The sequence below is a fragment of the Pollicipes pollicipes genome, unplaced genomic scaffold (assembly GCF_011947565.3).
Source record: "Pollicipes pollicipes isolate AB1234 unplaced genomic scaffold, Ppol_2.1 Scaffold_3087;HRSCAF=3621_pilon_pilon_pilon, whole genome shotgun sequence".
NCBI classification, from domain to species: Eukaryota; Metazoa; Arthropoda; class Thecostraca; order Pollicipedomorpha; family Pollicipedidae; genus Pollicipes; species Pollicipes pollicipes.
Genome location: NW_023596225.1, coordinates 22,079,764 through 22,094,300, shown reverse-complemented (window position 1 = coordinate 22,094,300; position 14,537 = coordinate 22,079,764). Strand labels below are relative to the sequence as shown.

Genomic DNA, 14,537 nt, shown 5'->3' with positions numbered 1-14,537 from the left:
GGGCCGCTCGGAGCGCTCCTGACCGCGGCCGCCGGTGCTGCCGCCGCCGCTGCCGCCCGACTCCTTAGCGGACGCGCCCGGCTCGGCGCCGGCCGCCTCGGCCGGCGGCGCCGCGGCCGCCTCAGCGGCCGGCTTGCCGTCGGCGGCCGGCTCGGCGGCGGGCCGGGCGTCGTCGCGACGCGGCGCCGGTTCGCGACGCGGCCGCTCATCACGGCGGCGTGTGTCGTCCGAGCGGCGCCGGTAGTCGGTACGCCGGTGGTCGCGGTGCCGGTCGTCCCGCTCGTCCCCGGCCCGCCGGTCCGGCACGCTGCTGTCGCTCTTGGCCTGCGGGCACCGACAAAGGTCGGTCAGACCGCTCGGCCGCTCGGCCGACGGCGGTCGTCAGTGGGGCAGAACGTGGGCGGGAAGATCAGTTCGCGGATAACCCCCACGGTCAGATCGATGTCCATTGGAACATATTCGGTTTGTATTACACCGTGAAACACGAGTCTCGGCCGCTCCGTTGCTGCTCAATATCAAATGGCACCGCGTGCCGCACTCCCTTAGTTCCGGCAGTTTCATGTGGACCCACACCCAGAGCCTGGCGCCGCCGCGCACCGCGCGCGTGCCGGAGAGGGTGGAGGGGGTGGGGGACACTGACGCGCTCGACGCTGATGATCCGGCCGTGCAGCTCCGTCTTGTGCAGGTTGCCGATACACTTTGTGGCGTCCTCGGTGGTGGCCATCGTGATGTAACCGTAGCAGCGGGCGCCGGGCGTGCGCGCGTTCGTCACGATCTTGGCGCCGATCACCTTGCCGTACTTGGAGAAGGCCGTCTTCAGGTCGGTGGCCCGCGTCATGGACGACAGGCCACTCACCCACAGGTTACGGTTCGCCTTGTTTTTCTCTGATGACGAGAAAACCGAACGTCATGGGTCGCAGATTGTTTGGGCAGTTTGCCTTCAATGAAATAATGGAATTTGCCACAGATGTGTGATTATCCCTGACGTTATCTCACGACAAACAGCTGGGCTGTGGCGTTACTAGCACGACAGTTACGTCCTTTCAATGCAACAACTACGTCAACAGCCAGCGAAAAATCTTGGGATTTCAAGGCGGCCTACAGACGCCGACCGACACCCTCACATAAACGACTACTCAGCCATACACCTTCTAGCAGGCACAAACCCCGCACAAACTCATCACCAGGCACGCCCAGCTGTCACGATCGGCTGTCACCGCAGTCACCGTCAGCCGTTACAGCCAGCTGTCACGATCAGCTGTCACCGTCAGCCGTCACAGATAGCTGTGACGGATCGGCTGTCACCGTCATCCCTGACAGCCAGCTGTGCGGATCGGCTGCCACCGTCAGCCGTCACAGTGACCTGTGACGGATCGGCTGTCAGTCAGCTGTCACAGCCACAGCTGGCTGTGCGGGTCGGTTCCTCGCTCACCTTTATCGTCGGCAGCCTTCTTCTCCGCGTCGCCGGCCGGCTTGCTGCAAAAGTGGACAATGCGTCAGACGGCGACCGGCGCGTCGGTTCCCTCGCCCCGTGGGTGGCCGCACATCGTCACAGTCCGCTCAGTCATGGCTAGCCCGCCCCGACAGGTCGCCGGGCTGGGCGGTGCCGCGTCGGCGGCAGACGATGGAGGCGCGCGCCGGCTGCGTACGGCCGCGTTCAGACGGCTGAAGCACCGCCGTCTTCGAGCTCAGGCTGGACGGCGCCGGGCCGGCCCGTCGCGGCGGGCGCGCAGATTCCGCGGCGGCAGCTGCGGTCGACAGCGTCGCCTCCACGAGCGCGGCTCTGACGACTTCTGGGCGACGAGGGAGGGGGCCAGCGCCCGCGTCGGGCGGCGCACTATACACTATCGTTCGGACGGCCGGTCTAGGACTGTCATACAGGGCACACCCACGAGACGAGAGAGCGACACACGCACGCACACACACACGCACGAGTCAGGAGCACCGGTCAGCATTGGCTGTGCGCGAGGCCGGGGCGTGCCGAGGTGCCCCGCCTGTCCCTCTCCGCGAGCGCGCCGTGCACCCCGTCCACTGCACAACACGAGACACAGCCATCGGACACACAGCGGCCAGACACGGGTACTTGCCGATCAGAGCCGGACCACCAACCTGTCTCCGTCTTCTGTTTTGCCCTCGCCGCCCTCCGCCGTCGTCGGCTTGGCCTCGTCCGACGCCTTCTCGCCGTCGGCGGGTGCGTCGTCGCCCGTCTGGTCGTCCTTCTTGGCGTCGGCGCCGTCGTCCGTGGCGGCGCCGGCGGCGTCGGCGGAGGCGGGTGCGGCGGCAGCGGCGGCGCCGGGCTCGCTGCTCTGGCCGGCGTCGGCGGCGCTGGCGGCGGCGGTCGAGGCGGCGGCGGTCGAGGCGGAGGAGTTGGGGGAGGCGGTGGCCGCGGCGCCCGTCGACTTGGCTTCCGACTTGCCGGTCGATGCGTCGACGTCGCCGGTGCCGTTGACCACCAGGTCAGGATCTGTTCGCTCGCTCATGGCATCTATATTAACAATCATAGAGGTGTCATCAGCCTTCCTCCGCCTGGCCGAGACGGTGGCCATCTGTATGGTGTCCTGTACGGTGAACGGACGCAGCACGGGCACCGACTCGGGTCGCGGCGGCGACGAGGCGTCTCCCGCCACTGTGAACACACGACACAGCCCGTACTGGCACCGCGCCGGCTCCGGCTCCGGCGCCGCTGCGCCGCTGCGCCGGCCGCCCGCCCGCCTGTGGCGCCACGCGGACCGGCCGCCCAGCGCGGCGGCTCCCCGCCAGCCTGCGCCGTCCAGCCCCCCGCCAGTGGCGGCCCCTGGCCACGCTCCCAACACAGGCAACGCTCTCTGACAGAGCTGACCCCGCCAGCCGGTGGCGCCCATCGGCACACTTGCAGTGCAACACACGCTGCAATTCGACGACGCAACGTGCAACGGTTGGGTGGTCGTTTTGCCAGTAATCTTGTCACGTTTCAGATTGTGTTCGTCTTCAACATTTCTGAGATGGATTCTTTCTACTGATGGCATGTTACGAATGAAGACGACGCACGAACTCGAACGCTGAACAACTCGATTCGACGACTTTTCTTTTTCAGTTTCACTTTGCCTGTCTCAGCCAGCTTCCCTGCATTGGCGCAGACGACTGACTGGTCCGGTCTGCTGCAGCTCTCTGACTCACTCAAGAGCCGCACGTCGGGCCGCCCTGCTAGCTCCGGCTTGCGGCGGTCCCAGACGCGGCCGGGGCGGCCCTTCTGGCCTCGCTGGGGGCGACCCTTCTGGTCCGGCCGGGGGGCTACGGCACTGGCGGCCGGCTGGGCGGCGGCCGGTGACACCACAGACGCGCGGGGCGGCGCCGATCGGAGGCGGGCGCGGTACCACTCCCGCGCTCGCTGCTCCCTCGGCTCGCCGCCGTTCCGCGGCCGCTAGCGAAATACGGTTGGCCGCATACGCGAAAACTGCCACGACTGTACTCGAGGTGGTTTCGATGAACGATCACGGGCGGGGGAGATCCATTTCGTGGAATGCGTCGCTACTTCCTCGCAATCCAAATTCGTGATGTAAATGTGGAGTTCGGCCACGCAGGAAAATCCTCGATTCCGAACAAACGCCTCAGAGAAATGAAGTCCGCCAGGACGTCCGTACGACGACCAGTGAGAGCCTAGTGCGTAAATTCTTCGCCATATTTCCGCAAATTCCACGAATGTTAGACCGCGACGTCACATACATGGGTCGGCTGCTGCCAGACATGCATCCACTGTTGGCACATATCAGACAATAAATCCAAATGCTGCCAAATTGGAGCACATTGCCCAAAGATAACACACAACCCAAACAATGTGTAGGAGCAAACGTACCTTTGCCAACAAAGCCGGCACCATTGTCATCCTGAGAATGAGGGAACACAATGTCAGCAAAAAAAGAAGGCAAATGCATGGCAAATAAGATGAACATTCAGCTTCTCAGACCTGAGGACCGCACACACACAGATAAATGAATTTGGCACCCTTATAACTCCCCAAAATACTGTGCTTGAAGGAATAATTTATGGAACGGGATCGGGATAACACAAAATGGTACCACCCACACATTGTTACAGGCAAGTGCAACATACTTTCATGATAGAAAAGTGCTAACTCCAAACTCGGAGGGAGATCCTATAAATCGCGACAAATAACCTCGCTGTTTTAGATACGACTTGAAACGGAAATCACCTGGTCTTTGAAAAGATTCTGGTCATCTTCATCCAGGGTTATATTCAGTGAATCTCCCTCTTGTTCATCAGTCTCCTGAAACACACAACACAAATATTATTTGGCATCACAATCAACTGGTAGTTTGAGACCAAGAATGTCCTGCAAGCCAACAAGAGAACTGAAAAATATGCAACCCTCCCAAACGACTACCGCAAATTTAACATAGAACTTACCTGACGCTTGTGTGCATGGAAGCTCATTTCCAGAAATGTCAGCTTATACTGATGCAGTGAACTTGCAAAAACACATTAATTATTACATACCACACAGTGTGGTTCAGTGACTGAACTGGGATTCCACAGAAGCCAGCCAGGAGCGGTAGCTCCGAGGTATATTCACCTAGATACCACGGCAATGGGTGGGGGTACCAACACACAGTAACAACGTGACATTGACTATCCGGGAACATCTGATTATCAGAGAAGCTCTGCCACACCATGCATCCAGTCCTGCGCACATGGCACACCAGCTGACTTGACCAGCAGTATCAAATGAAGGGAAACTTCACACATACCATAATACAACTGGTGGAAACTCTTGCACATAATCTACATGGGTTGAGACATGAGAAATGCCAGGAACATACCATTTGGGACCAAACACCACAGAGACATGTAGCATACAACCCGGACACCAAAGCAGCGTCGTAGCCAATGTCCTGGTACATACCTCCTTTGTGGTCGCATTAGCAGCATCAGCCTTGGCTTCGGCCGGCTCCGGCCCCGGCTCTGCCGACTGCTCTGCTCCTGCATTTGGCCGGTCAGCAGCAGCTGCCTCTGCCGGCTTCTCCAGCTCTGCAGCTGGCTGATCGGCGGCAGCCGCAGCTGCCGGCTGATCGGCAGCGGCTACATCGGCTGGCTGCGCTGCCGGCGGCTCGGCGTCGGTGTCCATCTCCTCCTGCTGCTCGGCGGCCGCCGCACTCTCGGACTCATCACCTATCTCCTGGCTGGTATCCATGCACTTGTCTTCTGCTTCTTCTCCTTCAGCATTGTCTTCTGATTTGCCCCCTGCAACAGAAGGGATTTGTTTAGGCCTGATGCAAGAAATCGGTATTAAGACCAGCCACACCCCACAGGGAATGCCTGAACATGAGATGGTTGTTTTTAACTGATCACATATCAGGCAGCCATCACTGTCACACTGGAATGGGTATGCCAGTTTATTCACACAGTAAACATGCCTACACTTTTGTAAACCTGACGTGAATGCTTCCTTTAATATTTAACCTAAGCCTTTGTGATGTGATGAATCCTAGGGACCAGTGTCCACAATAAGCAGAGCTTGTTGCATGAGGCCAAAAGATCCATCATTACTGACAGCCAGACACATGTATGGGGTACTAAACTTAAACTAGACTGCACATTCTCCAGATTGTTCTTGCAAAATGTCTTCATGAACATGCATCTATGCAGTAAAAAATACACTATTTTCAGAGCTTCAGCTTGATTTTTTTTAGCTTGTTTCATTTTATATTGATCTCTTGCCACATTATAAACAATGGGGCACAAGTACAGTGCCTGTTAAGCCTACATGTTGGGCAGATTCCAATACCCATACAGCCGACGGCATGCCAACCATTTAGTGTGTAGCATGCTATTGGGGCTTTACCTACACTCAGCTGCTGAGGCTATATGGTATTGCCTGCATCCCACCCTGGCAGGAAGGGTGGGTACTGCAGGGGATCAAACCCTGTGCCTCTGTCTTCTCTCCACTTGGCCACAAGTATACAACATCTGATAGCATCATCAAAGCACCACAATAACTACAGCCCTGCCCTACCCTGGAACTACTACTACTAAGGAACTACCCTGCAGTCTTTCAACTTTTGTTTTTGGATCAATTGTAATGCATTTGTGCAGATAATTTGTGAAAATCATAGTATGCTATAGCCTTGCATTTTCAGCTCAGAACCTTGTTTTTGTCTTTGATGGCCATGATGCTACTTCCAAAAAAATCCACTGATTACTGACCCTCATCATGCATTATACAGCTACCTGTTAACTTTTTAATGTGATCCTACATGTAACAGGTGTACCACTTCTAGAAGCTATGACAAAGACAATGGGCTATGAATGTGCCAGGCTATTAAGTTACCACAGTGTGCTGCTCCACACCATGCATCTTAGGCTGAAATGGTAATGTGGTAATGCTTATAGCCTGAAACAGAATCAGTCTAAATGTTTTGGGCAGGAAAGCTATGCTATTGAAAAAGCTTGAAAAGCCTTGCAATGTGGCTTAAATCAGATGTGTCTAAGCTTTTCAGGTGCAAAATATTATTTCAACCAGAAAGGCAACACAATCCTCCTAAAACAAGGAACATAAACAAAAGAGCATAGCAGATTCGCAGAGGAGTGTAAGCACATGAATACCTTAAGCCATCAAAATAGGTGGCCTGGCTTCCAACACAATGACATGATTATATAAAACAAAGTGGCATTTAACAAATATCATGAGCCACAAAGTTCACAAAACAATCATTCATGCACAGTGTAATAACATCCTATTTAACTCCACCAGCCAGCAGGTTCTGTAATGTGCATGATTACACAGTAGACCATTGATGTTCCATCAACAGATGGAAGGTATCAGTTGATGTTGAGCTTCTTTACACCATATTTTAGAATTACATATCCAGACATAAAATATGACAGAGTTGTAAATGAGGACTGGCAGTACTTAGTAAATGATGCAGATCACGACATCACACCACATGTGAGTTTTCCGAACCCTGTGATGGCTTTGGAAGAATAAAGGACTCATGAGTGCATCTGAAAACTGCAGTCTGCACACCCAAATACCCCACTAACCATAATAAATGAGAGCAGTTCATGTAATGACAAAATGACCCCCACAATCAGAGGAGGTATGCAGGCACAAAGCGAATATACGTACTAGACTTCCGTGATGTCTTTTCATCAATGTTGAAAGAATATTCATCTGGATTGATTCCTTCATCTTGCAAAGCCTGAAAACAGAAAACACCATAAGCGTATACAGCAAGGCATCAATGCGCATATGCCTCACAACATTTACCAAACCTGCAGATGCTGAGAATGTTCAGACATTGAAGTGAAACAACTATTCTGCAATGCCTTGGATGAGTTATTTACTTAATGCCCTTAAGCATGGAAGTACAAATACCAATATTCACCTTTAAACATAATCTAAAAATGATAAAGTAAAAATATTAACTTTAAATGATATGCACCTGCTAAGGCCAAAACATGTTTTACAACCATAATGCTGGTAGCACTTCATAAAACTACCCTGAACAACTCTCATGCAGACCCATATAATATGGGTATCATATTATAATGATAAAATATAGTTCAAATATTTGCTTTATTTAAATTGCACAAGCTGGAAACTGTCTGCTTTAAACATAATGGTCAGCAAAATCAACTTTCATTAACAATCAGCCTCATTTAACCCCAATACATCTGAACACATCAAGCGAGTGAAGGCTAGGATCCTTATGCAAAGCACCCATCTGGCTCTCACAGACTTTCCTATTTTTCATATTATCATCACATAAGTAAAACTAAATACATATCCCATAACCAATATGGCCAAAGAACTTCTGAGACTCTGTGCTTTCACATGGATATGGTGGCAATCATCCAAATGCACCATCCAATCTTGCTATTTAAAAGGATCAGGCCTAAAAGGAAAACCAATGAATCTCAGCTTTCCCAATTAAAGAGACCATCCCAGGGCCTGAACAAAAACTAATGATTTGTGCTTTCAGGCAGATTAACTACCCTAGTCATGTGGTGACCATAACAAGTAACTCTAAAACTGGACTGTATTTAAAACCCATGTGCACCAGATTCTGCACACCAAGGTTTGGCAGTCAACTGACAAAGAAGAAGCGTTTTACAGACCAGTATATAGGCAGATGCTTGAGATGGGCGCAAATAAGTAATGACGACCTTTAACAGAGTGAAGCTGCTGCACCACAAATTTTTACCACACTGTTGATTACTACAAATGAAGTGAATATGATGAATACATGACTGCGGAACATCCAGTATTGAGCCGAAAATACATCACCGCAGCACGTTACATTGTCATGACACAGAAGATGAGCGCCATTTGTGCCTACAACGAACTGAAAACCACCGATGTGGAATGTAATTCAGTCATTTTACACCCCTACGCAAGTTGAAAGACTATCGATAGCTGTGAAGTTGTCTTAAATAAACAAAACTAAGGTTATATCATCGCCAGAATACTTCATACCGGCCTAAAAACATCAATTGAAACGGTCTGACGAACCGCACAGCATTACTGACGAGTTCCGCGGCCCACATCTTTTACCTTCTTAAGTCTGTCGACCAGAACTGATTTGACACCTTTCACATCTAAATCCCTTTTGCTAAGCTCAGATTTGATGTCTACCACTCTTAATTTGTCCAATTTCTTGGCTCCGGCGTCGCCCTCCACCGACGCCATCTTGGCCGTACACGTCAATCCGTTTTTCGGGGTCGGTAGTATTGAGCTGTACGTTACGTACTAAAACACTGCATATAAAGGGTTAAGGTAAAACACAGCTAACATTCTTCGTACCGGCACTAGACGCAACTAACGCAGTTCGTAATATAAAAATCATCACATAAGTGATTTCATTTATGGGATTTTGCGTTTTCATCCAAGAGACAACCCATCAACCTTAATTATCCTATTTCCCTCACGCATTTCCGCATGGAGTTCAGGAGTACGATTCAGTTCAGGAGTTCAGAGTCCACTTTAATCTGTGGTTCTAGTTTTGACTTGATGTAAGAAAAAAGTTTCCAGTTCCTGTTTTTTTCGTTCAATTGGTAAAGTTCTTATTTTCTTCATTATTTTGAGTTAGCGATCTGCAGTTCATAACGACGCACTGATGAAATGGCGATGCGGTGTTTACAATGATTGTATTGACAGTATTTCGAGTTATGCTCATCTCGAAGAGCTCATCTCTTGACATGGGTGTAAGAACAGGAAAGGCAGGGAGGCTTTACCCCCACTTTCCAAAGTCAGAGGGCGGTAATGTTAACTGCCAGCCCCTTTTCAGATTGATGGTGCGTTTAGCTTACTTTTATGCTACCTTATATATGCATGCCAATTTACCCAGCTCAACACCCATCTTCTTGCAGATGCGTCATCCTTATCTTCTGCCAATTGACCATCGCTTAGCGTCAGCCGGAAGGCCGGCGTAGCGCGCCCGATGGAGACTGCAACGCTAGGCGTCGAGACTGTTGTTGCTAAGATTTGCGAGCGCGCATGCGCAAAGCCAGGCACATTTTTTTTTTATCAGAAGCCGTTTCTGACTGACGATTTAATATTTTAATGCGAACGTGGGATAGCTATGTCAATGCAAACTTGGGAACTCATTTCGATTACGATCTACGTTCAGTGAGTTCTCAATATCTCGGAAAAACACATGATAATCTGCCAGAGCTTCTGAGTTATAGTTTCTAGAGAGAGTCTGCTGAACCACTGTAAAGAAGAGAGCGCTGGTGATTTATTCCATGCAGTCGTTCCACGCTTGATTTCTGCAGTGTATGGACTTTAAAATGCAAACAGGATGATCTTCGGTTAGTTTGTGGCTTCTGTTTCTGTGCTGGCTACAAAATAGAATTAACAATAAAACAGAGAAAACCATGCTCTTCTTAACAATTACCCTTATTAACAGCTCAATGAATATTATGATTTCTTGTGGAGAAGCTATATTTTTGGGAGGAGGGGGGAGGGTATCATCAAGAGGCTTATATCAACTCTCTGCCATCCTCGTGACAAGGCCCTGGTTGCACCGTCGCCTACATACAAAAGCAAAGCTAGTCAGGTACGTTGAATGCGTGGCTAATCAATGTCCGTTAGACCAATTCATTCTTTAGGCACGCGGATCCCTGAAAACCTACTTTTTGCTGCAGTGTTGTGTAAGAAAAGATAATTCGGAAACAGACACTCTTGCGGATGTACAATATATTTTTACACATAATAAGTAATAATGCTGATTCATACACACGCAAGGCAGTCATACGGTCAGTTTCCAGTCGTTCATGCAGGCACAGCCGCGCCAGGGCACAGGCCGCCGATGGGGGACGGAAACAGGGCCCAGATAAGAAATACATGAAAGACGCTTTTGCTTTCTGTGATTTTTTGCAGTAGAAACTCCAGTTTTATGGTTTCTGGTCACCTTGTTTTTGGCAGTTAATATTTGGAGCTTCCGAATTTGTTTCGGCCTAAAATGCTGCAACAAATCTCATATCTTGAAAAGCAGCCGGCGAAATCTGGGCGCATGGAACCTCTAGCGCATCATGGGCCATCCATTTGCATTCACAGTTCTGAAGCATGTGTCCAGCACATTCACAGCATGTGTCCAGTTCGTATTTTGGTATCTACCATGTGGAGGTAGATGCTGTTCCCTCCCCCCTCAATGATCCGAAATGCCTATCCGCTCATGGCGTTTCGCCTCCCCAAGGAAAGCATGGTTTTAATGGGAAAATCATTTCACATAGCTGTACAGTCTTATTTGCCGAATGGCATGGTTGAGTAAGGAGGTAAAATTGTGCAGTGGAAAAACGATGTAGACATGTATCTAGCATGGCAACTGGGGAATTTACTTGCAACATGTACTATGTGAATTACGAGCGGACAATAACCGCCATCTCTGCCCCTCCTCTCCCTTCGAAACGTTCCCACGCTAAGGCTTCTCGAGGACGAGCACAGGGCGGCGGTTGGGCCTTAGTATCTTAGTAATGTTTCTCCATAGACGTCTCATAGATTCCGAAAATGTGATGCAACGATTTTTTATCTGGGTTCGGTTTATTTGGTTTTGAGACTCACGTCAGCATCGTGGGACTCAAGCCATCGTCCGAGAGCAGAAAAGTAACGCCCATGGCTGTACCCTTGCTTTCTCGGAGATCCACGCTACTGTAGAACCCCATTTTTCAGCAGCCGCTTCAAATGCTTAGCGGTATGCTTTTTGTGTTCATAAAACTTGATCAACAAAGCGTGTGACGCATTTTCTGAGCAGGCCACTGATGGCAAGCCAGTTCACTTTACTGAATAATTTTGCCTGCCACCTTTCTGCCAGACATGAACGCGGGGTGCAAGTGTGGGACGGTACCTCGACTCGGCCGTTCGAACCTCGCTGAACCGGTTTGGTCAGTTGCCAGCAGACCGTTCGTCGTCAGTCGGGCAGAACGCCCGCCCGCCTAGGAATTCGTACTAAGCATCTCCAGAACCCAATCTCAGCATACTACTGTCAAACCACTGGACATACGGTAACGTGACGCATAGAAATGTGAGCATTACACCATTCATTCGTCTTTAAGATTGAGCACTTTTATCACTCGATGTATCACTTTTCTTAAAATCCAGGCAGCATCGAACGTTCCAAGAATGTTAGCACAGTTTCCAACCAAGGTTGAGTCGCAATTCGTCTGTCCGTTCCCGTTCAAAGCCAAAGGCCCTTTCAACGGACCGCTCTGCTCACATTTATCCCATCTAAGGCGCAGACAATGAATAGGAGCCGTATATTACCGACAATGAAATCCGCGACCCACCCACCTTCAGCCTTTGCTCACTGGCGTTCGCTGAAACTCAGGACCACACACGACGTTTCTCTCACACCGTCAAAGCCGGCAATTGCGCGTGACGAGTCGCCCATGTCAACAACGCAAAACAACAAATACTCAGCTCCCTTTTCCTAAACGGTTATTATGGGGCAGCTTTGTTTGTTCGCATGTGCCGTAAAGTGTTACCTAAATTTGTGCAGTTTTTTGCTCTTTGCTTATTGGTTTCAATGGCGAAATTTTAATTCATAACGCCCCTAAAAGTAGTACCATAGTCCAGTATATATCGTTATCCTAAAACAGTTTACCCGCCATGTTGTGTGAGCCCCTGTCTGAGGATATCAATGCGTTATTTTGTCTTTTACACCAGCATTTTGGAAGGCCTCACCAGATATTTCCGGTGACATCTTTATGGTACTTGACGGAGATTAGAATGACGGCTCCGAATGAAAGCAGAAATATTAATCTCTTTATTTTCATTCTGAGCTTATTCACTCATAAAAAGGAATGTTCCAGATTTTAAAATAGCGAGGCATGCATCAGATATTATGGAATAAACTTACTCACAACTATAGGCTTACTTCTAAGTTGAAAAGATTACTCTAGTCAACTTCACTTTCTGTTTGATAAGTACGCTCCTCATAAAGTCATTGTTTGATTACGTCGTCGTCCTTTGCACAATTCTCATTGCGAGCCAATTGATGACCGCTATATTTGGAAATCGTACTCGCGAAGGCCATATATGAATGACTCAACGATTACATTTTTCTTGAAATTGATCGCCCCATGGCCAATGAAATGGCAGCATTTGAATGACGTTATTAAGGCGTCATGGACACCCGGGTGAACTTGAAATAGTCTCTCCCGAAATTGTCAGCGCATCTTCGCGGGCGTGCTACTAAAAAACTAGAGGGTGTTAGGTCTTAGGAAGGGCAGGGGGTGAACTGCACCGAATGATCTTCAAGATGGTTATTTCAATAGGAAATCCCATACAAATGTGGGAAACTTCATTTAATCATCAAACCGTTTGCAAAGTTAAAATTGAACACAAAAAGCTAATGAACTTATGTACGACATAGGCCACACTGACCACAAAACTGACTTGAATCATGCGGTTTTGTAACGGAATCCATCATGCGCAAAGATATTTAGAAGTCCGACTCATCTACCATAGACATCTCTTCTTTGCGTGATTTCGTAAACCGCGGCATTCATGTCATTTAACCCACCAGGTGTCAACGTTGTCCCCTGATGACCAAATGACGCGTCCTTTAAATTCGCGGTATTGCAGACAGTGACAAGCTGGCAGCACAGGTAAGACTAGTTGCCCGTGGCTGTTAATGCACCTTTAGAATTTCCGGAAAATACAGGCCAGTATTAACAGATGTCGACATGCTTCTAACAGTGATACCGGTTATGCGGAGCACTCACCTAACGATACACGCCTGCCATTCCAGTCCGGATCCATGCAGGGGCAGCTCAGCGGACCGCCGCCCGGCCGGTGAGCCCGCCACGTGCTCCTCTCACTCACGCGCATGATACTGGCGTGTAAGTGACGCGCCGCCGCCCCTGAACGGCCATTTCCAGCAACTCTATCTCAGGTGACTGCGGCGTTCTCAGATGGCCCCCAGACGGAGGACCCAATGCAAGCAGCAATGACCAGAAACAAATAGCACATCTGGACTCCTTCCCTGGAAGTGGCATTCGTATCTTTCACCAAAGAGAATGCTCCACATTTGAAAATACTAGGGCAAGCATCAGTTACAATGAAATGAGGTGATGTGTAACTGTTGGTATGCTTTCAAGTCCAAAAGACTGCTATAGACAACCAAAATTTCCCTTTTTAGTTAACATACCCCGTAATGCGTCATCATTTCATTGCGTCATGGAAGGTTTCTATTACGTCAGAGGGGCAAACTGTCTATTAAATGTATCACCCTAGTGGACTGACTCGGACTGACTCACTTGTAGTCGGACTGACTCACTTGTAGTACTTCAACTTCTCAAGAGGGTTCGTGGTGGTCATGGTCGTTTCCAGGACGCATCTTTGACATTCCCTCCTGGAGTAAACTCGCCCCATCCGCACATCTAATTCAAAGCGAACGAAAAACGGGATGGAAAATCTACCGGCGGGTGTAGAGCCCCCTTCCCTTAGAAGCCGCAGTGGAGAGTGGGGTTAGTTGTATCCTATTCGGTAGCATTAGGGTTGTTTCACCTCTATGCGATGGATATAGGCTTGAGCCACTCAGCTGGCACAAAGCAGCTTCGTTTCCATTTCAGCGTACTTTCGGCCGCGTATGTGGACGCGATTTGGAATGAGAGCGACAAATACGTTTTTGAATATCGTTGAAAACTATGTGATTGGTGTAAATAGCTACTCGAGGGCTTCCGGCATAAGTCGACCAGCCTGAACGCTGTATGGAGTGGTGGGAAAGTATATTTGTCGTTTGTAATGCAAAACATTGGGGGTCTGTTAACAAGGAATTGATTCGGGTTCGACCACCCGTGTATGAAATACGTTGTATTAGTAGTACAATGTATCGACAGTAGGTCATTAAATGATTTACTGTCAATAACTGAATGACATGATTTCAACGACTTATTGTCCTCAAGACGGCAGTGGTTGCAAAACGAACACATACTGATAAAAGAGCAAACAATTTGTCATGCCGTAATCACAACGCATTACGAAATAGCGCAGACGAGCGTATTTGGTCTACATGTTGTAACGCATGCGGCTTGCTGGC

The 14,537-nt window shown here is 49.6% G+C and overlaps 1 protein-coding gene across 1 annotated transcript; it reads right to left on the bottom strand.

The window, feature by feature from the left end:
- Positions 1-64: 64 nt before the first annotated feature.
- Positions 65-8,693, bottom strand: LOC119089879 (scaffold attachment factor B1). Its single transcript, XM_037212686.1, has 10 exons — positions 8,552-8,693; positions 7,124-7,196; positions 4,901-5,238; positions 4,190-4,264; positions 3,833-3,863; positions 2,110-2,626; positions 1,433-1,476; positions 641-885; positions 138-324; positions 65-81 (listed from the first exon to the last, which is right to left on the bottom strand). Exons 1-10 carry the CDS (start codon positions 8,684-8,686, stop codon positions 65-67), a joined length of 1,662 nt encoding a protein of 553 aa, XP_037068581.1. The 5' UTR covers positions 8,687-8,693.
- Between the last annotated feature and the right edge of the window lie 5,844 nt (positions 8,694-14,537).

What these genes read in the sequence shown, in the direction of transcription:
- LOC119089879 (XM_037212686.1), bottom strand. Translation starts at nt 8,686, where the DNA reads ATGGCGTCGGTGGAGGGCGACGCCGGAGCCAAGAAATTGGACAAATTA. An exon ending in CTAATGCGACCACAAAGGAG is followed by an intron (nt 4,265 to 4,900) that starts GTATGTACCAGG and finishes TGTGTGTTTCAG; the next exon opens with GAGACTGATGAACAAGAGGG. An exon ending in GAAGGCTGCCGACGATAAAG is followed by an intron (nt 886 to 1,432) that starts GTGAGCGAGGAA and finishes TCTCGTCATCAG; the next exon opens with AGAAAAACAAGGCGAACCGT.